The sequence below is a fragment of the Quercus robur genome, chromosome 2 (assembly GCF_932294415.1).
Source record: "Quercus robur chromosome 2, dhQueRobu3.1, whole genome shotgun sequence".
In the NCBI taxonomy this organism is placed as follows: Eukaryota; Viridiplantae; Streptophyta; class Magnoliopsida; order Fagales; family Fagaceae; genus Quercus; species Quercus robur.
The window spans coordinates 71,830,814-71,856,968 of NC_065535.1; the positions used below are offsets into that span (position 1 = coordinate 71,830,814).

Consider the following 26,155-nt stretch of genomic DNA (forward strand, 5'->3'; position numbering starts at 1 on the left):
TTTCAATAGATAAAATTATAATACTTAATAGCACCTTAATTGCCTACAAGACTAATCTTATATGAAGTTGCTTAGATAAGTTAAACTTGGTAGTTAAGAGTTTTATAACTCAACTGACAATTTTTGGTATTTTAAAAGGAAACATCCAGGATTCAAATTTGTCTTTTCTCATTGTAATTAACGAATTATCCAAACAAAGAGAAAAAAAAGGACTTAGGGGCTTTAGTTTAACAAAAAAAGAAGAAGGGTAGGACTGGGTGGGCTTTAATAGCATCCATCAAAATGAACACTAGTTGTAACTTGTAAGGCCTACCCAGCCGAATCGCTATTCACTATTCTCCTACATCGTTATATTTGGGCCTTTATTAAGCCCATTTCCCACGCTATCTCGGCCTTTTTCAGTGTTCATTTTTCAACTATTTTGATCACAGAACAACGTTGTTGTTCGCATGGTGTTTGTTCCGCCAACAAAACGTTTAGGTAATTCAAACTTTCACCTTAGCCGTCTGTTTGGTTGCCTAGAAATTTGAGAAGAGAAAATAAATATTGATTCTTCCGAATTTTCCCGTATTTTCCTCTCAATTTTGATTGCAATCAAGTGGGTCGTGAATTTGCATTGCCCTTTTAAAGTTTGTCCATTTCTTGTTGGGTACTTTGATAGGTTATGATTATGCATCAAAATCTGAAATATAGTTTTACAGAATTCGACAAAATTTATATTATCTAGTAGTATAAAACAAAATTTCTAGCCGTTGATAATATTCATGGTGTTAGCGCTTTATTTTTCTGTTGGCACAGAAGGTGCTTGTTGAAATGCTTCATATAGTTTAAGTACGTCCAAACTTGTTGTGCATTTGTGTGTGTGTGTGTGCGCGCTTTAAATGTTAATGTGCTGCTGAAATTTGATTTTTCTGCTTGGGGCTTTGGATTTGGTTAGAATTTTATAGTGGCAGGATAGGTGCATTGCTAGACTTACTGGAAAGCCTGCTTTTGAAAGAGTTCTGGAGAGGATGAAGAGGAGCACAAAAGGTGGAGTAAGAATATTCTCCACACCTACTACTAGCCCTTTTATTATAGAAACATAATCTGATGCACTCTAACCGGTCCTCATTTGTTCGCTCATCCATATTACATTATTCGACACCAACCTTAGCTCACAACACTAGGAACCACTTATCTTCCTTGCCAAACTTGAAACAAACTTACACAGAAAACCCAGTACCATACATTGTCAAGAAATGCATTGCTCACTTGCAGTTATGTGCCTCCTCCATATTCAAACTGAAGCAAATCCATGCCTTCTCAATCAGACATGCTGTCCCACTGTCAAACCCAGAGATGGGCAAACACCTCATCTTCACCATTGTGTCCCTCTTAGCTCCCATGTCTTATGCCCAACACATATTTGGACAGATACAGGGTCCCAACATCTTCACATGGAATACCATGATTAGAGGCTATGCTGAGAGTGAGAACCCGTGGCCAGCCATTGAACTTTATCGCCAAATGCACGAGTCCTCCATTGAACCTGACACACACACATACCCTTTTCTTTTAAAGGCTGTAGCCAAGTTGACTGCTGTTAGAGAGGGTGAAAAGATACATTCTATTTCTATAAGGAATGGATTTGAGTCGTTGGTATTTGTTCAGAACTCATTGGTTCATATGTATGCTGCTTGTGGACATGCCGATAGTGCACACAAGATGTTTGATTTAATGGTTGATAGAGATCTTGTGGCTTGGAATTCTGTGATTAATGGGTTTGCTCTTAATGGGATGCCCAGTGAGGCTCTTACACTTTTCAGGGAAATGGGTTTGGAGGGTGTCCAGCCAGATGGGTTCACTATGGTAAGTCTGTTGTCTGCTTGTGCTGAGCTTGGAGCTTTGGCATTGGGTAGGAGGGCCCATGTTTATATATTGAAGATTGGTTTGAGTGTAAACTTGCATGTTAATAATGCCCTTTTGGACCTTTATGCAAAGTGTGGGAGCATAAGAGAGGCACATAAAGTATTCAATGAGATGGAGGACAAAAATGTGGTTTCCTGGACTTCTTTGATAGTTGGGTTGGCTGTTAATGGGTTTGGTAAGGAAGCACTTGAGCTCTTCAAGGAGTTGGAAAGAGAACGGTTGGTGCCAAGTGAGATAACATTTGTTGGGGTCCTGTATGCTTGTAGTCATTGTGGAATGGTGGATGCAGGTTTTAAATATTTTAAGAGGATGAAAAATGAATATGGCATTGTGCCTAGGATAGAACACTACGGTTGCATGGTTGATTTGTTAGGTAGGTCAGGCAAAGTGAAAGAAGCATATGAATATATTCAAAACATGCCATTGCAACCCAATGCTGTTGTTTGGAGGACCTTGTTAGGAGCATGCACAATTCATGGAAATTTGGCTCTTGGGGAGGTTGCAAGGGCCCAACTCCTACAATTGGAGCCTGGACACAGTGGGGATTATGTACTTCTCTCCAATCTCTATGCAGCAGAGCATCATTGGTCAGACGTGCAAAAGGTTAGGAGGATAATGCTTACCGAAGGAGTGAGGAAAACTCCTGGCTATAGCCTTGTTGAGTTAGGGAATTGTGTTTATGAATTTACCATGGGAGATAGTTCTCATCCTCAAAGTAAGGATATATATTCGATGTTAGCAGAGATCACAAAGTTGTTGAAATTGGAAGGTTATATGCCTCATACAACAAATGTGCTTGCAGACATAGAGGAGGAGGAAAAGGAGAATGCTTTGTCTTATCACAGTGAGAAAATTGCAATTGCTTTTATGCTCATTAATACAGCACCAGGGACCCCAATTAGGGTTGTGAAAAATCTGAGAGCCTGTGCAGATTGCCATCTAGCAATTAAACTCATATCAAAAGTTTTTAAGCGAGAGATTGTTGTGAGGGATCGTAGTCGGTTTCACCATTTCAAAGATGGTTCTTGTTCTTGTAGAGATTACTGGTAACTGAAGGATACTTTGTAACTGTTGGCTAAAAGCATATGGTAGAGGTTTGCATTCATATAAGAAAGAGATTTTTTTGATAAGTCATTCACATAGATGAGATGAAGCTGCTGCTGGAGATATGCCTGTAAACTTCACTCACTTGTTACCCTCTCCTCGTGTTTGTGTGATGCCAATCTATGCTTAACTTGGAGATTATTGCTATTTCTGATGGTAATTGATGCCTACTTTCTTTACTTTTTAGTACTCAACATTGTTAAATTGTGAGGGAAAACATCAAACTTCTACCTTGATTGTCAATTTGTTTGTGTCCTTATCCTAATAATATCCACAAATTGATGTTATGTGTCAAGCTTTAATTATAATTTTTTTTTTCAAACTTTGATCTGCTGCATGCATTAAGTCAGCAGTTATAATTGTAATGCTGCTACTATCCGCCTTTGCAACAAAACATAATGCCATTGTACTGCATTAGACTAATATTGAGGACTGCATCATTCATTATGGTCAATGACGTTCTTGTTGCAATAATTTGTTCACAAAGCACACTTCAATAACTCTTTTGTCATGGATTTTGGAAAATTCATGTTGCAATAATTTGTTCATAAAGGAGACTTTTATAATTAATTATTTATAATAAAAAAAAACAAATAAAGAAGACTTTAAAAAAAAATTCTTTTGTCTTGGATTTTGGACATGATTATCTCATGTTGGACACATTTGGTATTAAAAAGGGGGTAGAAATAGCATGTTTTACCATTTTATTAATGTTCAAAAAGTTACTTGGGCACTTCAATAATTTGATTTTTATAATCTCAATTTTTGTGGCTACCTTGGTTTTTTTTTTTGGTATATCTCCAAATCATTTAGTTTGCTTAATACACAGAAAAAGGATAATATTGTCACAAAGGAGAAAATATGCATCTAGCAATATTCGTACTCTACTGTTTCCTACATTTCGACTTTAGAGAGTCTTGTTCGTTTGGGGATATTGAATTTGTGGAGGAATGTTAGTCATTGGACAAATAATATGAGTAATGGTGTAGTTAATAGCCTTTTTAATGGTAATTCTTTACTATAGAAGTTTAAATAGAAAGAGATTCATCTTCTTTGAGTGGTGTGTCGCACGCTACTTTTTACTTCGGAATTAGTGGGAATCTGCCAAGAACAATGATCATCAGTGAAATACTAGTCGCAAACCCGTGCTATGCACGGGAATCTATCTGTTTGTGTGGTAGACTAAAATAATTATATAAAATTTTAAATTGATTACGAAACTATACCATTAATTGCATGAATTTCTCCTGTTTCACTTCAATTTTTGTTACAATTTGATAAAGAAGTTATTGCTTGAATGTGTAATATCTTGTGAAAAATCTACCAATTGGTTTCAGATATTAAAATTTTTGAAAGGCCAAAAAATATATAAAAAAAAAAAAAATCAAAAGATTCACTGCCTAGAAATTTTTGAAACAAAAAAAAAAAATTATATATATATATATATATATGACTACACAAAAGAGAAATATAAGAGAAAAATTGGTTATCTTCAAAGGAATATATGATTCATGGTAAAATCGTTGAAATCTGCTAAACATGTTCAGATATTGCAATAACTAATGCAAAAATGTAGATGTTAAAACTTTCAAAATACCAACAAATAAAATTAAAGAATCAAATGATTCAGAGCCTATAAATTATTGAAACAATACAAATATATATATATATATATATATATATATATATATATGACTACACAAAAGAGAAATATAAAAGAAAGATGAGCTACCCTCAAAAGAATAATGCATAGCTATAATTGTTAAAATCTGCAAGACAGTTTCAATTGTTACAAAAATCAAACAAATATATATATATATATATATATATATATATATATATATATAACTACACAATAGAGAAATATAAGAGAAAGATGAGTTACTCTCAAAAGAATAATTCATGACTAAAGCTATTGAAATTTGCTGAAAACATATGCCAAAGAAAAAAAAAAAATCAGATGTTAAAACATATGTGGATACAAAATAGAGAAATATAAGAGAAAATTTGGTCACCTTCTATTGAAATCTGCTACAAATTTTAAAACTTTCAAAAGAAAAAAAAAAGAATTAGAAGATTTAGAGCCTACAAATTATAAAAAGAAAAAAACTATGACTACACAGCACAGAGATATGAGAGAAAGATACCTTCAAAAGAATGATTCATAGTTATAGTCGTTGAAATCTGGCATGCAAATTCAAATAATGCGAAAAATTAATCTAAAAATTCAAATGTTAAAACTTCCAAAAATTAAAGAATAGATTTAGAGCTAAGAAATTATTGAAACATAAAAAATAAATAAATAAATGATTACACTATAGAAAAATATTAGTGTGGCTCACACATGGGTGGCTAGGTAATAGCGACAAAGAAGATGTTGCGACCGTTTTTGGATTGTAAGTGTAGGGTTTTTGGATTTTTGGGTTTTACATTTGTTGTTGACTTTCATGTTAATTCAAAGACTTTTGATTTGCTTAGGGTTTTTGAGATTCACATTTTTGTGGCATGGTTGTAGGATTTTTAAAAAGTTAATTAACTTTGTTTTTGGGATGAAAAATAGTTTTTTTTAAACGTTTGTTGTTGAGTTTTACGTTGATTTGCTTAGGGTTTCCGAGTTTCACTTTTTATATGAAAGTGCCAGTTTCCTAGTACCAACTATAGTAGGTAACATAAGGTAAAAGGACTCTCTCTCACATGAAAAATAATTATAAAAAAAAAAAAAGAACAATAATAAGTAAGGACTCTTTATAAAAATTGCAATAACTTTTTTATCAATTGACATAATAAATAAAAATAGATCATTGTAAATTATCTTGACTGCTGTTGAAGATTAAAAGTTGACGGTAGAGGAATAGTTTGATATATATATATATATATATGATAGAAAATTATATTATTTATAATATGATACCAACAAACTTATAAGAAAAAGCAACAAATCTATAATTTTTATTGAACAAATCAAATAACCCTAACCTTGATGCATTGACCGAAGAAGGAGAGGAGTCCAATACATAAGTGGAATATGTGAATTGTGAAGCATGAGCCGCCCTCAAAAAAAATCTTGAAGAAAAATAAGTTTTAAGGAGAAAATTGTGTTGCGGCAAAAATAAGTTTTTGGGGCTTAGGTTTTCTACGCAAGCAATTCTTAAATAGGAGAGAGTAGAGGCGGTGGGAGAGTGTCCTTATTTGGCTAGAAGTCTAATTTGCATTGGAAAAGGAAAACAGTGATGAGGTGGAAATTTTAATTTAATTTAAATTTAATTTAAATATTGTGCTGATGTGGAAAATTGTGGGAGCTTCAAAAGCTTCGGTTTTATATATATATATATATATAGATTATTGCCTTATGAAAGCAATGGGGTATCCACAGTTGGGAGCTCTCGGCATATTGTTCGTAGAGGTATGATCTTTATAAGGTCAATTACGAGCAAGAGATGATGAAAAAGATGAATGGAAAACTCGTTGGAGACTATAATTTTCTTATTTTTTTATTTTCATTCTGATTGTAAATTAGATTTCCATTAGTAGATATTGTGTTAAAAGTTGTTAATGAAACTGGTAGTGTTAGCAATTTAGCACAAATATAACTGGGCAACATGAAAACAGACAAGATGTAGATGAGTTTCAATTTTCTGTGAGAAGAGATACATTTGTAATCTAAACTATTCAAACATGGGACTTTTTCCTTGGAAGTCTTGTAGTCTACATTTTAGATTTCCCAATAATAAATGATAGTAAAATTTCTACTACGAGGAGTACAATTTTGGGAAGTTGGTATTTGTTAGTATCTTATGATTTTGTTTCCTCTGAACTTGGAAGAAAACAACACAAGGATTATATTTCAGACAAAGTTTAGTTACAAAACTGGTTGTAACCTAAGGCTATAACATTACTCAATAAAATAAACATTACTGCATATTTTGAAAATCTAATTGTTGAATTGCATTTTTTTTTTTACACTCTTAATACACATATCAAATTTTGTGTCAATCAGATATTATTTACTATAGGATTTATAAGCTTATATATTATGCATAATTTTAAATTACAAAAATTTGCAATTTAAATAATTTATTGATGGCATAGTTATTGATCTTTAATTTTCTATAAATTTTGCAAGAATAAAGTATATAAGAAAAATATGTTATTCAATGGTGGATTTTTCAAAATGCGCCTCAAACAAAAAGATAATAAAGGTTGTAGTTTTAGATTACAACAAGTTTTATACCTAAATTTTGTTTTATATTTCTTAGTATGCAATAATTTTTGTAAATATTATAGTTCAAGCTTGAGATGGGTTTTTTCAATATTTTCGATATAATAGGGTAATTGAAGTCAAACTCCTATTTATTATATATAAATGAGCTAACAAAACTATTAAATATAAATCAAATACCTTAATAAGATATATTTGTAGGGACACGATTATTTAATGACCCAAGAATGACGTTGGACTCGTATGTAAAGGGCCATAACAATATGATTTGTAGAGAAATGGGCTTAAAAGGTAGGGCCTTGGTCACCGGTCAGCGATTTAGTCATGATTTTTATGGGAGCTTTTACGTGGCTGGATTTGGCTTGACTGGCTAAGCGTTTCATTGGTATGGGTTGTAGGACTTAGGTCCTTGGATTTAATCCGAGGAGCCTAGTATCCTTCCCCTTCTCCACTCGCCCTCCATTTTTTCTCCTCCTTCCCCTTTTTATATTAATGATCCTCCCCCTTTTAGTGTTCACCTGCCAATTTTACTTTCTGGGGCGCAGACCTGTTCTATCGACCCATACCTCCAGTGGTTGGGGGTAGTTGGGAAAGTTAAATAGCATGGTTTGGAGTATAGGCCTGTCAGATGCAGGATTCTGTAATACCATATTGGCAGCTTTCTCCCTTGTCCCGCTCCTGTATCGAGTTTGTCCTTTTCTTCGGGTGTTTTGTAAGGTGCTGAGCTTGATATCGTCCTTGGTAATATCCTTGTGCCTCTTTTGGGCTTTCATTATGCGTCCTCAGCAATAGCTCTCCTCGGCTTAGGCCTTGGGCCTTAATGTAGAGTGGGCCTGGGCCACGAATTCTCTGGCCCCACAATAGCCCCTCAAAATCCTGCTGCCCGACTTTTAGTTGGGAAGGAGGGTTTTGGTGATGTTGGGCCCACATCACGGCTCGCTCAAATTCTGTACTTTACTGATGTTTGGGTTTTTCCATTTGCATGGGAGATGTGTCGAATTAAGAGGCATCCCTTTATTTTTCAATCACGCAGTGTCCTTTGACGTTTCAATACTCGAGGCGCGCCTTCACGAGGATCTTCAAATCTTACGGTTGCGGATGGTGTTGGAAATCGAGCCAAAACTGCCTTGTCCGTAGCATTCCTTGGAAAGCTGCATAAATTAAATGCTACCACCTTACCCTTTATGTAAGTAGGATAGGGGGTTATTCCCCTTATATATAAACCCTTCGGCTCCCTTCAAAATCATAATCCTTCAGCTATAATCACAGTCCCCATATCCAGTGCTATCCACCCTTAGTGCAATATGTTTGAGGCATGGGCAGGGGTGAAGGAACTACACCCGCCACAGAGGCACCGGGTCCTTCCGAGACTCAAGGTGGTGCGAGCTGGACAGGGGAGGCACAGATTCAAGATAATCTTCCGTTTTGATAAGGGGGGGAATGGTATCTCTGCCTCTTTCAGTCAAAATTCGAAGCAGGTACTGGTCGCATCAGATTCTTGGTGCGTCCGAAGTAAGGTTTTCCTCCATCAGCGCCGTCTGCTCTATCGCAGGCATGGCTAACATGAAGGCTTATCAACTTCCGGCTCCCTGCACCTTTTCTTCAAAGGTGCTAGCCCCATGTTGCCAAGTTATGGGCATGTAAAAGTATTGAGGAATGGTTTTCGTAGACAACGTGCTGGAACTGCTACATCTCTCATCTCTGCGCCTCTTCCTCTGTTTTTCCTCATTTCCTTGTATTTTTTCTTTTGCTTATGTAGTTGCTTCTGTAGTTAGTTTTCAGTATGAGCTTATTCAAGCTCTTTCATTGTACGTTGTACTATTTCTTTGTCTTAATAAGAGATGAATCTGTTTCCTTCTAAATACTTTTCTTTTCTGCATCAATTACTTTGTGAATGGGGTACTACATGTGTATTTTTCTTCAATGATACTTAGAGTAGGAAACCTTGAAACAAAAACCTACTAGTTTGAACTTATTGACATTATCAAGTACAATAATGCTAACTCACAGTAGATTGAACTTATGAGACTAACCGAGATAACAGCTGAGTGCTCCGTAATACATGTGAGGTAACCGTTTGAGAATGATAAACTCAAAATAAACCATCCGAGAGGGTTGCCGAGCAGTGAGGGACTTTGGCCGTGTCTTGATAACACCTGACCCTATCACAATCGCATCAGTTCCCCTGGTATTGAGGATCCGAGGGTAGACTGGGAATTCCATTCAGTCTAGGGATTGACCCAACTATTAATGGGTAATTCCTCTCCGGGGTAGAGTCCAAGGGCCACATAACGTCCAGGTTGTGTCCAAAACTCGTATTGTTGCTTCTAAGTAGTTGGTTTTCCCAGAGGCTTGAGTCCGAGGACCATACAAGGCCTTGGTTCTGTCCAAAACTTGTATTGGTTCTTCTAAGTAGTTGGTTTCCCCAGAGGCTTGAGTCCGAGGACCATACAAGGCATTGGTTCTGTCCAAAACTTGTATTGGTTCTTCTAAGTAGTTGGTTTCCCCAGAGACTTGAGTTCGAGGACCATACAAGGCCTTGGTTCTGTCCAAAACTTGTGTTGGTTCTTCTAAGTAGTTGGTTTCTCCAGAGGCTTGAGTCTGAGGACCATACAAGGCCTTGGTTCTGTCCAAAACTTGTGTTGGTTCTTCTAAGTAGTTGGTTTCCCCAGATGCTTGAGTCCGAGGACCATACAAGGCCTTGATTCTGTCCAAAACTTGTGTTGGTTCTTCTAAGTAGTTGGTTTCCCCAGAGGCTTGAGTCCGAGGACCATACAAGGTCTTGGTTCTGTCTAAAACTTGTGTTGGTTCTTCTAAGTAGTTGGTTTTCCCAGAGGCTTGAGTTCGAGGACCATATAAGGCCTTGGTTCTGTCCAAAACTTGTATTGGTTCTTCTAAGTAGTTGGTTTCCCCAGAGGCTTGAGTTCGAGGACCATACAAGACCTTAGTTCTGTCCAAAACTTGTATTGGTATATTTATTTATTTGCTTATTCATTTATTTTTCGAAGATTAGCCCCTCGACCAAGGTAGGGAGAGTTAACTTAATGTTGGAAACCTCTAGAGCTGTCCGTGCCATTGGCACTGCGAGGCGTAGCCCCTAGCGGAAATTTATGTCAGGGCAACAACAGCGTGTCGCTGGAAATGGAGGAACTTTCGTAGACCTTTGCTTGACGGAGGCTTAACTCCACCGCCACCTGTGCCAACGCGCGAGCTTCCCCACAGACGGCGCCAATTGTAGGGACACGATTATTTAACGACCTAAGAATGACGTTGGGCTCATATGTAAAGAACCCTAACAATATGATTTGTAGAGAAGTGGGCTTAAAAGGCAGGGCCTTGGTCACCGGTCAGCGATTTAGTTATGATTTTTATGGGAGCTTTTACGTGGTTGAATTTGGCTTGACTGGCTAAGCGTTCCATTGGTATGGGTTGTAGGACTTAGGTCCTCGGATTTAATCCGAGGAGCCTAGTATTCTTCCCCTTCTCCACTCGCCCTCCATTTTTTCTCCTCCTTCCCCTTTTTATACTAATGATCCTCCCCCTTTTAGTGTTCATCTGCCAGTTTTACTTTCTGGGGCGCAGACTTGTCCTATCGACCTATACCTCCAGTGGTTGGGGGTAGTTGGGAAAGTTAAATAGCATGGTTTGGAGTATGGGCCTGTCAGATGCAGGATTCTGTAATACCATATTGGCAGCTTTCTCCCTTATCCCGCTCCTGTATCTAGTTTGTCCTTTTCTTCGGGTGTTTTGTAAGGTGCTGAGCTTGATATCGTCCTCGGCAATATCCTTGTGCCTCTTTTGGGCTTTCATTATGCGTCCTCGGCAATAGTTCTCCTCGGCTTAGGCCTTGGGCCTTAATGTAGAGTGGGTCTGGGTCACGAATTCTCTGGCCCCACAATATTAATAATAAAAAATAAAATAAAAATATAGCTAGTAATATTAAATGAATAAATAAATATGTAAATAGAAAATACATTAAAAAAAAAAACATTATGTGCCTTCATATCTTATTTTTGAAATATATTTGTTACAAGTTATCCCTTTTTCCTTTTCGGGAAAAATTAGAGAAGCTTTACTTTGCTCATAAGTGACAATCACTTTCAGCAAAAATAAAAAAAAGTGACAATCACTTAGGTGCGATTCTGTGATTATAGGGTCTACCTCTACCCACTGTCATGGGAAGTGCCATTTGCTACACAAATAGTCAAATAATGATATGTTTTTTTGGTTGATATGACCAAACAATGCTATTTTATCTTTCGCACATAGTTTCTCGTTAAGTTATGATTATTTTATGTAACAAATTATAATGGACTGTTTGTTATTATTATATGAGCCCATTAATTTTTCTCCCATTACTTATAATCTAACATATAAGATAATTATGACAAAATGTCTGTTTTAGATTCGTTTATTTTGTTGAAATTGAAAACTTTTTGCTGAAAGTACAGTAAATAAAGGTAAAAGTTAACTGAAATAGTACAGTGAGACTTATAAATAGTACCAAAAAGTGCTATGAAATTCATGAGTAATAGCAAAAATAAGCTGAATAGTAAAACAAGTTGGCAAAAATAATCTTTGCCAAACAGACACAAAGTGTATGTTACTAATATTTTTTTTGAGACAAGTGTATGTAACTAATATTATTGATTATTATCAGATTTTAGAGCTACTCAGATTTCCACAGCATCAAGAGAACAAACCATCACACTTTTTGGCATAGTTTGCCAAGGGAAGTGATAGTTATGTAACTTAGAGGAAAATCCTAATATGATTGGGTCTACATTGATTCAAGATGTATTAAATTTATTTTATTCTTAATAAAGTTTTGATATTCCTATAAAAAAAAATATTAGTTATTATCGAGGCAAAGATACACTATGTCACATATATATATATATATATATATATATATATATTTATATATATGCACACACCAAAAAATTTGGAGTTTTGGAACATTTCCACTAGTGATACATTTTAATATATACTTTTTGGGTAATTATTGGGTATTCCCGGAGTACCATAAATGCGAACTCCTCCTTCTCACATAACTGTAAGTTCCACTAATTAGATTTATGGACTTACAATTCATGTGAAAGGGGGGGTACGCATTTATGATACTCCCATAGTGTTCAATAATTTTTCATGTTTTTTTGAGGGAACATTTAAATTATTTTTTTTTTGAGAAGAATATTTTAATATTTTTGATGGGGAAGAAGAGTCATATTAAATTAATATAAACCTTTTTATGATTATGTTATCATTATTTTTATTATATACAAATCACAATAAAATACATCAAGAGTTATTATACAAAATTCATATTTATATAAATTTAATCAGAAAACTTAATGTACAATACCCAAACAACTATAGTGTAAAATGTTTTACATGAATGTTCGGATTTTTTTAGAAAATAACAATAAAATTCAAACAATATCATTAGTTAGGAAACGTTTGAAACTAATTTGGAATATAACAACTCGAGTTCAGAGGGGACGATTTGTATGCGATAAAATCGAGTATGGTTTACTCGATTTTCCTATTTTGCACTGTCCCCCAGGTGGGTCTGATATGCTAGAAATCGAGTTCGTAGGAGTCGTTTTGTAAGACTAGAAAACGAGATTAATAAACTCGGTTTGTATTCTTGCAAACCGAGTTTATTAAAGTCAATTTTTATAGGTGTAAATCGAGTTCAATGAACTCGTTTTGTTTTAAAAAAAAACCACCCACGGTCAACCATCGCAGGCTCACGCACTCAAAAAAACCAAACAGCACTTCAGCACACACCAAACACACAAAAAAAAAAGCTAAGTTCAAACTCTCATTCCCTCTCACTCTCAATCTCTCTCTCTCACTCTCACACGAGATTCCGAGCCTGTCGCTCCTTCGCCGGCACTGTCGCCGTCGCTGCCTCTCGCTTCCGTCGCCGTCGCTGCCTTTCGCTTCCGTCGCCGTCGTTGCCTTTCGCTTCCGTCGCCGTCGCTGCCTTTCGCTTCCGTCGGTCTGAACTGGAGATGGATGTTTTAGTTCATTGACATTGTTGTCAATCTCATTTGCAAGCAATTGAATGCCAATATCTGAGTTCTGTTGTTGTACAAATTCTGCTTCGTGGGATGGGAGTGAGAATTGGACTGGTTTTGTATACAAAGAAACCGAGTTCGAAGGACTCGGTTTCTAAGCCTAGAAAATGAGTGTAGTTTACTCGGTTTCCAGGCTTTGAAACCGAGTGCAAGGGACTCGGTTTCCATGCTTTAAAACCGAGTCCTTTGGACTCATTTTCCAGGCTTAGAAGTCGAGTTCTTTCAACTCGATTTCTCGCAATAATAAAATAAAAAACCCAGGAAATCGTCCCCTCTGAACTCGAGTTGTTATATTCCAAATTAGTTTCAAACGTTTCCTAACTAATGATATTGTTTGGGTTTTGTAGTTATTTTCTGAAAAATCCCTGAATGTTCCCATATTTGTTTTTTCATTAATTGTCGTTTTACCATGTGTACCAGATACTTTTTTTTTTTTTTTTTGGGTATAAGTATAAGATACAAGTACTATTAGTCAAAGGACAATGTTACTACTATCTAGTACTCTAGTGTAGAAGCCCTGTCCCCAAAATTTGTACACAATCAATATTCATTTCAGCTAATTACCAAAAAATGACTTGTATTTCAAAATTATTTTTTTGATGGATGTATTTCATTGATAAAATAACCCAACACAAAATAAATTCGAATTAATAACTAAAAAAATAAATTCAGATTAAATTTGCTTTTATCTTCAAATGCAATTTTTTATATATCAATATTTATCAATTAAACATTTATATTTATATATATATTCTCATTTCGTATCCATCTTTTTTGGCGTGTTACACGGCTGTTAAGAGAGAGAGAGAGAGAGAGAGAGAGAGACGTCTGTAAGTCCCAGCACTATGGGCTACGTGTAAGCACAGAATCGTGGCATGTCTCCCTACAGTATTACGTGAACTTTAGCTAGATTTCTTGAGAAACACCTTGTACTTGTTTTGTTCTGTTTTGTAAGTCCAGGGGCAACAATCTCCTGCTTCGCTCCTACTTTATCCTCTCTTTGTTTGTTTTTTTTTTCTTTCTTTTTTGCTTTGCTTATAGAAGCGGCAAAAGAAGCTAACTACTACTACTACTACTCTTCTAGTATATATCTCATACAATACAAACCTCACCTTTCTCTCTCTCTCCAACAATTTAGCTAAACCCCACAGGAAAGAGATCTCTCTGGAACTTCATAGAACTCTAATGTTTGCCAACAAATATTTGCCAGTTTTGTTTTGCCATATTACTTGCAATGTTTGGAGAGTAACAAGTCTGTTCTGTTGGTGATATTGAATGGAGCTTGGTGTTATACTTTGTTCACAACTTCACATACTTTCTTTCCATGCTTGGCTATAGATTACGAACGAAGTAGTAAATGCTCTTGAACTTATTAAGTTGTAGTTTTTATTTTTGATTGATTGCACCAATTACATGTATCTCAGTGGAATTGGTGTAAGTTAAATTACTTTTCTTGGGTTTTATATTTTTTCAAATTTTGTTGGTCATTTAAGGACATATGCATTAAGAGTATGTGAATATTTCTATATTGCAAACTATGGGGAATTAAGTGTAGAGAACTAGAGAAGTAGTTGTGAGTTGTGACATGTTTGGTTGGTTGGTGATTGCTCTGGAAAGTGATAAGAGAGATGTCAATGTGGATGGTGATGTGAGGGATAGTTTGGTTTTCTTGGAAAAAAGAAAGAGACCCATTCTGGTTGAGGTGTGAAAATGCCAGAAGAGAGAAGGGAAAGGATACATTTTAGGAAACTCTATTCATTTGCATGTTTTCACTCTAAGTATGAACATAGCCATTCCCAAATTGGGCAGAAAGGGTACTCAAGGGTAGTGTATTGTAATGATCCCTATCATTCAGAGGCAGTTAAGTTGAACTACCGGGGAAATTATGTCTCAACTACTAAGTATTCCGCAGCTAATTTTATTCCCAAGTCTTTATTTGAGCAGTTCAGGAGGGTTGCAAATATATACTTTCTTGTTGTGGCTTGTGTTTCATTTAGCCCATTGGCGCCTTTTTCGTCTCTTAGTATTCTTGCACCATTGATAGTGGTGATTGGAGCTACTATGGCAAAGGAAGGCGTGGAAGATTGGAGAAGAAGAAAGCAGGTAATATTTGAAATCAATTTTATTTTTTGTGCTATTCTGGATTTTGAATCTTGTAGATATCCTTGGACTTTTCATTCTGTATGTTGATACACTTGTTATAAATTATTCCACACTGAAATATATTTTTGTCAAGTTTTGAGTTACATCTATGGTAAAAAGACTCTGTATTGGTTCAAACAAAGTTCGTTTAAATAGATATGCTGATATCATTAGAAGTGTATTGAGGAACTGGGTGATTGGGATTGTGGTCATAAATTTTATTTAAGGAAATGGGCAATTAGCATTGGCTTCTTCTAATTGCCATTAGGACTAGGAGTGCAAAGGCATCAGAATCCTTGATTGGGAGATTCATAATAAACAAGATAGTGAGCATACATTTCCTTTATCAAGTATTATTAGTTAAGTTCTGGTATGTTATTTCTGGCACTTGTGGTTGTGGTACCATATAAGTTCTGAAATAATGTGGGGTAATGGTCATAAATATTGTAATGAACCACACCATGATATCAAAACGCTTCTTCAAGATAAGAGTTGTTTTACGACCAAAATGGATGCTGCATGATTAGAATGAACCACATTACTATACCAATTGGATGTCATAATTAAACAGTACTTTATGAAAAAGTTAAAATTCTAGGGAATCAGTTGAAGAGAATAAAGATTCTCACACATTTCATAAGATCATCCATATTGTCAATCTCTTATACCACCACTTTGAAGGCATAGAATGTCTAAAAAATAACTTTCGTAAGTTCATAAGTCATAGCTCTAATTTGAATCTCTTGAAAAAACACATAACTCTTAGCAACCAGACTCACTTCTACATTCTGGTATTCAATAGTTGCCTTTTGCCAATGAGCTCTAGCTCAAATGGAACTTCCTCCTTCAATAATGATATGGAGTGTGAGATCATGAGACCAAGACATCTTAGGTGTGTCTGTGTGTAACTTACCAATTAAAAGAAGTATTCAATAGTTGCTTTCATAATGTTCATTCTGATTGCATTGGTTCACAAACACTGCTTTTATCCATCTATTATTCTCTACCCTAACTTCTATGGTGGGCTCTCCAAAAAAAATGTAGGAAATAAAGTGTTGCACATCCAAACAAGTCATTTGATTTAAGATATGGGTGCCACTTTAGCCTCAGGTTCTCTATGTGAGCATGATATTTCTATATGGATCACTTCGAGGGAATATTTATCTCTCTCTGTCTAATGATTCATTTTAGATGTGTCTTGCTATTCTAATCTTACCTGTTTTTTCGAAATGAATCCTCCTTATCTTTTATTTATTTATTTTTTCATATTGTTCATTCTGCTGGAATCCTTTCTTGCACACCTACTCCATCCCTTTATTCTTTGGTATTCTTTTTCTAATTATGTTGCTACTTACTGAATGTTGAAAATGTTTTCAGGATATAGAGGAAAATAATCGAAAGGTCAAAGTGTATGGTAGTAATTATACATTCCATGAGACCAATTGGAAGGAACTTCGAGTTGGTGATATTGGAAAGGTGTGTAAGGATGAATACTTCCCTGCTGATTTAGTTCTGCTTTCATCTAGCCATGAAGATGGGGTTTGTTATGTTGAGACCATGAACCTTGATGGAGAGACCAATTTGAAATTGAAGCATGCCTTGGAGGTGACGTCCCATCTTCATGAAGAAAATTCCTTGAAACAATTTACGGCAGTGATCAAGTGTGAGGACCCCAATGAAAAGTTATATTCATTCGTTGGAAATTTGTCTTGTGATGGCAAAGAATACCCACTTTCCATACAACAGCTACTACTAAGAGGTTCTAAGCTTAAAAATACTGAATATGTCTTTGGTGTTGTTATTTTTGCGGGACATGACACAAAAGTGATGCAGAATGCTACAGATCCTCCTTCCAAGAGAAGTAAAATTGAGAAAAAAATGGATAAGATAGTCTACATACTTTTCAGTACTCTGGTATTGATTGCTTTTGTTGGATCTTTGTTTTTTGGAATTGAAACCAAAAAAGATTTCAGTGATGGAAACCTTAGAAGGTGGTATCTTCATCCAGATGATACAACTGTCTATTATGACCCTAAACGACCATCACTTTCTGCATTTCTTCATTTCCTGACAGCCCTTATGTTGTATGGATACCTAATTCCAATATCTTTGTATGTATCCATTGAGATTGTGAAGGTTTTACAGAGTACTTTTATTAACCAAGATCAGCATATGTATGATGAAGAAACAGGCAAGCCAGCACATGCACGCACATCTAATTTAAATGAGGAACTTGGTCAGATAGATACTATACTGTCTGATAAAACAGGCACTTTGACATGTAATTCCATGGAGTTTGTTAAATGTTCAATAGCAGGAACTGCTTATGGCCGTGGTATGACAGAAGTGGAGAGGTCACTGGCAAGGAGGAGGGGGGATCCACTGCCTGAAACTGGTGATGATGTTCAAGGGCATGAGGGTGAAAAGTCAGTTAGGGGTTTCAACTTTAGAGATGAACGAATCATGAATGGTCAGTGGCTTAATGAACCCCATTGGGATATAATACAGAAGTTCTTCAGGGTCTTGGCAATATGTCACACAGTGATTCCTGAAAAAAATGAAGAGTTGGGAGAAATTATGTATAAAGCTGAGTCACCAGATGAAGCTGCTTTTGTCATAGCTGCAAAGGAGATTGGCTTTGAGTTTTTTAGAGTGACACAAACAAGCATCTCATTGCGTGAGTTAGATTATGAGACTGGAGAAAAGGTTGTTAGGTAAGCTCTCACGCAACAATTTATTTTAATTTTTTTTTTGTTTTTTAAATTTTTTCTATAATTCAATAGTTACAATGAGGGTTGGGGGATTGGAACCCTAAATGTCTCCATTAGAAAAACTATGAGGTACCAGTTGAGTTATAAGGCTCTTGGAAAGTTATTTAATATATTTTAGGTTCATTTAAATATAGTTTCTACTTCCCATGCGGGCAGCTGCCTACAAACCTTTTGATGATTATAGGTAATTGCTCTATTTTGTCATATTTGAGATACCATGTTTTTATTTTGATGTAGAAAATTTCAGCTTTTGTTTATGAGGAAAGTCAGTCTGGTTGCACATTTAGATTAATACAATTTCCAACTTTCTCTGTTTTTGAAAACTGCAATCTGCCGCAAGTATACAATACAATTAATTTCATGATGTCTATAAGCACACAACTCATGTTTTAGTTTTTTTTTAAGGTCAGAAATATTTTATTTATAGAGTTGATGATGTCTGCAGTCGCATTATGTATAAAAAATAAATCTTTTAGAACATCTAACAAGTTATTTTCTGCTCAATGATCTGTTAGGAAAAAGGTTTCTGAAAGCTCTTGCATTCATTAGGGAGACATCAAGATGATAGATTGAGCGAGAAAACTTATACTCTTATGAGGCCTTTTTGTATAAAAAGACCATGGGATGAGGGAGCAAAGAAAATAATAGAAGAGTGTTTATGTGAGGAACTTGTAGAGAAAAAACTATATTGACCCCTCATAGAGAGAGACTAAACACCATTTTGCTTATATGTAAGTTTCTTGATTTTTAAGGCCATTCCTTATTTTTTTTCCATCTTTAAAAAAAAAAAAAAAAAAAAAAAAAAAAAACTTAAAAATCAGGTTCATTGTTGTGTGTGTCAAATCCATGGCAGCTACATCTAGGTCAATCTTGAGACAAATGCCCAAAATGCTACCTTTGGACAAGGCGTGTCATTGTATTTTTCTTTTTATTGATCTCTGTTTTCTTGGACTTCTTTTAGTTTCCTTTTTATGTATTTTTGTTAAACATCAGATAACTTGGTTTCTATATTCCAGAAAATACAAGCGTCTACATGTCTTAGAGTTTAGTAGTTCTCGCAAAAGAATGTCAGTGATTGTAAGGAATGCAGAAAATCAGTTGTTTCTACTTTGCAAGGGGGCAGACAGGTTAGAAACCTATGCATACTTGATTTAATGTTACATATATGAAGTTGCAGTTTGAGTCAACTGATTTCAATTTATTTGCATTTATTATAGTGTAATGTTTCAAAGGCTTTCAAAAAACGGGCGGCAGTTTGAGTCACAGACCAAGGATCACATCAAAAAATATGCTGAAGCAGGTCTACGGACCATGATAATTGCATACTGTGAGCTTGGTGAAGAAGAATATAAATCATGGGATGTGGAGTTTTCCAAGGCCAAAACATCTGTCACTACAGAGCGTGATGTATCGGTGGATGAACTTGCTGATAAAATAGAAAGGGATTTGATTCTTCTTGGTGCTACAGCAGTTGAAGACAAACTGCAAAAGGGGGTCCGTATTGAAAAATTGCAGTTTCATTATTTAATTTTTAGATTATTCACTCACTATAAGTTTAAGCTTTCTCTGCTGTCTTACTGTATGCCAATTGGAAGTTAATAACCATTAGGACCAAACCAGTTCCTCTCATTCTATTTTTGGAAACTTTGATTGCATTATTTTATGTGATTAGTTTCACTTCAATTGTGTTCTCCGGTGTTCAGGTTCCAGAATGTATTGACAAGCTTGCCCAAGCTAGAATTAAGCTATGGGTATTAACTGGTGATAAGATGGAGACAGCAATTAATATTGGGTATTGAAGAAAATTTTGGTGTAGAGATTATATATTTTATTTTTCTTGGAGTTACATATTTTAACTATTTTAATTTTTCCAGGTATGCTTGTAGTTTACTTAGAGAAGATATGAAACAAATTGTGATCACTCTGGATTCACCAGACATTGATGCCTTGGAAAAGCAAGGGGATAAAGAGGCCATTGCAAAGGTGCAAGATTTTGAAGTACACAAAATTTATTATTTTTTATTCTTTAGGCAGTAAGTTTCTAAATCATTGATTGTTATAGGCTTCTCTTGAAAGCATAAAGAAGCAAATTAGAGAAGGGATGTCTCAGATAAAGTCAGCAAAAGAAAGTGATGTCAAGTTTGGCCTAATAATTGATGGAAAATCCTTGGATTTTTCACTAAAGAAGGACATAGAGAAGTCATTTTTTGAACTTGCAATTAGTTGTGCTTCTGTTATATGTTGCCGATCTTCGCCCAAGCAGAAAGCTCTGGTAAGTGTTATGATCATGCTAATATCGAGTTTCTGCTAGTTTAAATTATCTAGGCATCTTAAGAATGGCTAGTTACTGTTTTGGATGACGTAAGGATAATCTGATAGAAATATAAAAGTTATGCAGGTTACAAGATTATTAAAAGGAGAAACAGGTAAGACAATGCTCGCTATTGGTGATGGGGCAAATGATGTTAGCATGCTTCAAGAGGCCGATATTGGAGTTGGCATTAGTGGTGTTGAAGGGATGCAGGTAAACATATATTTTATTTTTATTTATATGATGTGTACTTCTTCTCTTTTCCTTAATATGAATCTTCATTTCTCAGATGTTTGGAGTCTATATTATTATTTTTCTCAAATCCCTTATCTTCCCCCCTTTCCCTCTTTAGCTTATGTAAGCTCTTGTTGAAATTAATGAATGCTGGAGTTTCACACGTTTCTTGCCCATTTCTTGTGACTAATGATTTATATTTGATTTGGATTTGTGAAAAGCTGCAAAAAATTAGAGCATATGAAAAGAAGTTCTGATTAGAAACACTGCCTTTTCTTCTCTTTGTTTTGCTTTTGCTGACAATTAAAACTGGTTCAAACATTTTCCTTCTAGAGATTGTGTTTTCATGTAAAACCGGAGATATTATATATGTCTTATACAACCTATGTATGCACAAAGCATATGTTTTATTTGGTGACTGATTCAAGCTGAAAAAAAGTGAGGACCCAACTTCTGATTCCAAAAATTTCTCAACTGCAGGCAGTGATGGCAAGTGATTTTTCGATAGCTCAATTCCGATTTCTAGAACGTTTGTTGTTGGTTCATGGACATTGGTGTTACAGACGAATAGCAATGATGGTAAAATAGTTCTAACTCAACCCCCCCTCCCCTGGCCAAAAAAAAGAAAACTATTATCAATAAGTTGAGGAAGAAAAATCACTCTTTCATTATATTTGTACTAAATGTTCATTAATTTTGTTTTAACTCTTTTTTTGGTGGGGTTTTTTTTGTTTGGGGGGGAGGGAATAAGGACAGAAACTAAGTTTGTTTACTTCTCTTGCTTTCCTTTCTTCATCTTCAGTTGACTTGCAGTATCATCTTCTGTTTGGTTAATGCAGATATGCTACTTCTTCTACAAGAACATAGCATTTGGGTTCACTCTGTTTTGGTTTGAGGCCCATGCTTCTTTCTCTGGTCAACCTGCGTATAATGATTGGTACATGTCATTTTACAATGTCTTCTTCACCTCACTTCCCATAATTGCTCTTGGTGTTTTTGACCAGGATGTTTCTGCACAACTTTGCCTCAAGGTACGGAATTATTGCCCTTCTCCAGGCTTTATATACATAGTAAAAGAACTAATGGAAACCCAGGAAGAAAAAAATAAAGATAAGAATAAACCTGTTGTACCTTTAGCGTAACATATGGCCTGCATAATCATGTTTTACACATCAGCATATTACAGCTGCCGCATAGCATTGGGTAATTCCACTTAAACATAAGCAGTTAAAACAAATCAGTCCTTATCATCTATGCATTATTTAAAATAGTTGATACTAAAATATTTTTCTGCTATGAAGGGTTTTCTGTGTTATGCATGGTCTGCTTCTCTTGATATTGGGGAAAAAAAAACTCTCTTTGATTTACATTTCTCCAGTGGAACCTGCTTGAAGTATGTAATGCTTTGTAACAGGTTATATTTTTGGAATACAATTGAAGTGGGATTCCTAATGTTCTGTTTCTTATTTAAATTCTTCATGTATTTTACAGTGAGTAGTGCTTATTACACATTTTGACACAATTCCTCACAAGTGTTTCTTCATTAACCTTTTGCTCTGCAAATTTGATTCTATACCTGCAATTCCAATATTCTTTTTGGGTTATGCCTCCTCACTTCTGTTTCCCATATCTCTCTTTCCTGCTTCTCAAATTGATAGATTAAGCACACTAAATCTTTACAAGTATTCTTCAAAATCAAATACAGTGGATTCATTTAAGTTTAGAGGATGCCTAAATAGTATCATGACATGAAAATAATGTTTCAATATTTATGTTGCAACTTATAACTGTGATTCTATATAAACAACAATGCAGGCAAGTAGGTATATCTTAAACAGAATACTCATTTCATATAATTTCACCTTTTTGGTTCCTAAATATTCCTTGAGAGCTTTATGTAGGAGCCTAAATAACCATTTATTTTTCATGCTTCTTTGTTTGCAGTATCCCTTCTTATATTTGGAGGGAGTCGAGAACATTCTCTTCAGCTGGTCCCGTATACTTGGTTGGCTGTTTAATGGATTTCTAACCTCCATAATTATCTTCTTCTGGACAACAAAGTCGATGATTAAACAAGCCTTTCGGAGAGATGGGCAAGTAGTCGACTATGAAGTCCTTGGAGTCACAATGTATACTTGTGTCGTGTGGGCTGTAAATTGCCAAATGGCAATCTCCATCAACTACTTCACTTGGATCCAGCACTTCTTCATCTGGGGCAGCATTGCCCTATGGTATAAATTCTTAATTATTTATGGTTATCTCCCACCAGAGTTGTCAACAACAGCATATAGGGTTTTTGTGGAAGCATGTGCCCCGAGTGTTCTCTATTGGTTGGTCACCCTCTTAGCTGTCATTTGCACTCTGCTACCTAATTTTACCTTCAGGGCTTTCCAAACACGATTTAGACCAATGTACCATGACATGATACAAATAAATGAGTTTGAAGGTGTAGAGGCTGATGAATTACCTCGGCGAGTCAGGAAGAAACTACATCTCATGGAGAGATTGATGCAGAGGAATTTGAATTCATGAAGGACAGTATTTTTCTTAGCTTATATGAATTGGGATATTTGGTGGCTGTATATGTTATGGTTGGTGTTAGAAGCATAGGTTGGGATGAGAATGTAGGTAGAATCTGTTAGTCTCACATTTTCATGTAGATTAGTTATCTGTTAGTCTCTCAATTTTGATTGCCATCAAAATTGAGCATTGCCCATTTAAAGTTAATCGCCAAATGCATGTCTTCCGTTGAACCTGACACACACATACCCTTTTCTTTTAAAGGCTGTAGCCAAGTTGACTGCTGTTAGAGAGGGTGAAAAGATACATTCTATTTCTATAAGGAATGGGTTTGAGTCGTTGGTATTTGTTCTGAACTCATTGGTTCATATGTATGCTGCTTGTGGACATGCCGATTGTGCAAACAAGATGTTTGATTTAATGGGGATAGAGATCTTTCGGCTTGGAATTCTGTGATTAATGGGTTTGCTCTTAATGGGATGCCCAGTGAGGCTCTTACAGTTTTCAGGGAAATGGGTTTTGGAGGGTGTCCAGCCATATGGGTTCACCATGGTAAGTTTGTTGTCTGCTTGTGCTGAGCTTGGAGCTTTGGCATTGGGTAGGAGGGCCCATGTTTATATATTGAAAATTGGTTTGAGTGTAAACTTGCATGTTAATAATGCCCTTTTGGACCTTTATGCAAAGTGTGGGAGCATAAGATTATTGCTATTTCTGATGGTAATTGATGCCTACTTTCTTTGCATGTTAGTACTCAACATTGTTAAATTGTGAAGGAAAACATCAAACTTCTACCTTGATCATTAATTTGTTTGTGTCCTTACCCTAATAATATCCACAAAGTGATGTTATGTGTCAAGCTTTAATTATAAAATTTTTGTCACACTTAGACCTGCTGCATGCATTATGACATTAGTTATAATTGTAACTAGTCGCAGACACACGCGATGCGTGGAAATGGATAATTACTTTGTAATTTTGACATAAGTATAATTTGTTATCCTAAATTTGTTGAAAATAATTTACTCTCCCTAAAAATTAAGGAAAATGTTATGTCAACAATAATTTTAGAACCCTTCCACAACAAATCATATGTAGCAAGTTGTTATTGATGGGTAAAAAAGTAAATTTAGTGATAGGTTTAAATTAGAATTGATAACAACTTGCCAATTATAACTTGTTGTGAAAACGTTGTAGATGTAGCACTTTTAAAAAATTAAACAATTTCTAAAATTATTTTTTATCTTTCTATCTCTACAAATATGTACCATTCTATTATTTTTGGGTGTATTTGATTGATATTTATCCATTTTTAGGTGGTTCATATTCCTCTAAATTATGTTATAGTGCGTTATGTTTTTCTAACTTTTTTCCTTTACAACTAAACTTTTTAAGTTTCAAATTTGTTATTCAAAATTCTCATTCTCTTAAAATATATTATCATGATAATCAAAACTCATGACAAAAATACCTTTGATATTAGTCAAATAACTGATAGGCACACTCAAATACATAGCCAAGATTGTGTTTTGATATAAATTTAAATTCTGACTTTCAAAATAGCTTAGTAGTAGCTCAAACAAAAATTAAATCAAAACAATAACAAGAAGAGAGAGGATTTGTGATAGGAAACTCAATTCAATTCAATTGGTCTCTCCCATAATAATATCTAAATTTGTTACAATACAAAACCAAAAAAAGTAACATATCCTGTATAAGTGCATACACAAAGAGAATTCTTTATCCATAATGGTGAATACATCATACAAATACACATAAGAGGTATCCATCAATGGAAAAAAACTCATCCATGATTAACGACCACATAAACTATAGTAGTAAGAGCCCATTGCGATTCTTTTGTTGTTGGCTATTTGACCAACTGAGAGAGTTGTGTTCTTGATTTTGAGCCTTTGTTTTGCACCCCCATGAAATAGCTATCATAAAATAGCCATGCCAAGTGCTCGATCAAATACCCATTGTATGTATGAGCCCACTTATGTCAATCCTAGTTTGAATGTTTGTGAGATTGAAACCATGTAGCCATATCAAAGGAAATCACCATATAGAAAGAGTACACATGTTTTAATCTATTTTACATATCGTGACCTATCCTTGTGTCAGTATCCTTGTGAACAACCATGGCTTTGAGATTTTTTTGGTTGGTTTATGGGAACCAATGTTGTTGGCACCTGAGATCTTCGATGGCACATCACCAATAAAATTAATTTGAAAAACTTGAAGAATATGGGGAAAAAATAAAAATAAAAAACTCACTTTAGAGGGACTATCCAAATTTGCAGAAGTGAGGTAGAGCAATTGCAAATATATATAGACAACAAATCAATAGGTTTTTTTTGTTGTTGGTGGAATTCTAATAGAGTGGCAATTGAGTAGTTTTCATAATTGCTTGATTTGAGAGATGGAGAGTCATAGAGTCAAAGGAAGATTGGTTATTATCATATTGAGATTGATGGAATAATAAATGAAAAGTTGAAAAGTTAGGATACGTTAATTAAGAGACGAAGGTTTTTTTTTTTTTATGTGATAGAGTAATAATTGGGAAAATGTTAATTTGTAAAAGGAAGGAAAAGGAAAAAAAAAAAAATTAGTGGGACCGTTGATGTGGCTCAACAGGAGCGTAATAACAATAAATACTATGCTTCAGCTTTTAGATATACTAGCTTTCGAACTCGTGCAAATGCATAGGAATTACATAATTACATGTATTTTCGGGTTCTTGGAAAAAAAATACATCTATTTTCAACAAAATAGAAATAAAAATAATGAAAATTTTATAAGAGTCCACAAATAAATTTTTGTACATAGAAATAATTAGAATCCGAGAAAGCAAATATATTCA

General features: G+C 35.1%; 2 protein-coding genes across 2 annotated transcripts; both read left to right on the forward strand.

Annotated features, from left to right (window-relative positions):
* Positions 1-364: 364 nt before the first annotated feature.
* Positions 365-3,299, forward strand: LOC126714870 (pentatricopeptide repeat-containing protein At4g21065). Its single transcript, XM_050415271.1, has 2 exons — positions 365-480; positions 938-3,299. Exon 2 carries the CDS (start codon positions 1,090-1,092, stop codon positions 2,956-2,958), a length of 1,869 nt encoding a protein of 622 aa, XP_050271228.1. The 5' UTR covers positions 365-480; positions 938-1,089; the 3' UTR covers positions 2,959-3,299.
* Positions 3,300-14,429: 11,130 nt separating this feature from the next.
* LOC126714871 (probable phospholipid-transporting ATPase 8) lies at positions 14,430-24,003 on the forward strand. Its single transcript, XM_050415272.1, has 11 exons — positions 14,430-15,420; positions 16,837-18,173; positions 19,247-19,357; positions 19,448-19,724; positions 19,934-20,022; positions 20,105-20,213; positions 20,293-20,502; positions 20,629-20,754; positions 21,256-21,354; positions 21,615-21,806; positions 22,720-24,003. The coding sequence occupies exons 1-11, from the start codon at positions 15,028-15,030 to the stop codon at positions 23,305-23,307; spliced, it is 3,531 nt and encodes a 1,176-aa protein (XP_050271229.1). The 5' UTR covers positions 14,430-15,027; the 3' UTR covers positions 23,308-24,003.
* Positions 24,004-26,155: the final 2,152 nt, after the last annotated feature.

What these genes read in the sequence shown, in the direction of transcription:
- LOC126714870 (XM_050415271.1), top strand. Translation starts at nt 1,090, where the DNA reads ATGCACTCTAACCGGTCCTCATTTGTTCGCTCATCCATATTACATTAT.
- LOC126714871 (XM_050415272.1), top strand. Translation starts at nt 15,028, where the DNA reads ATGCCAGAAGAGAGAAGGGAAAGGATACATTTTAGGAAACTCTATTCA. An exon ending in GAGACAGCAATTAATATTGG is followed by an intron (nt 20,023 to 20,104) that starts GTATTGAAGAAA and finishes TAATTTTTCCAG; the next exon opens with GTATGCTTGTAGTTTACTTA. An exon ending in CGCCCAAGCAGAAAGCTCTG is followed by an intron (nt 20,503 to 20,628) that starts GTAAGTGTTATG and finishes AAAGTTATGCAG; the next exon opens with GTTACAAGATTATTAAAAGG.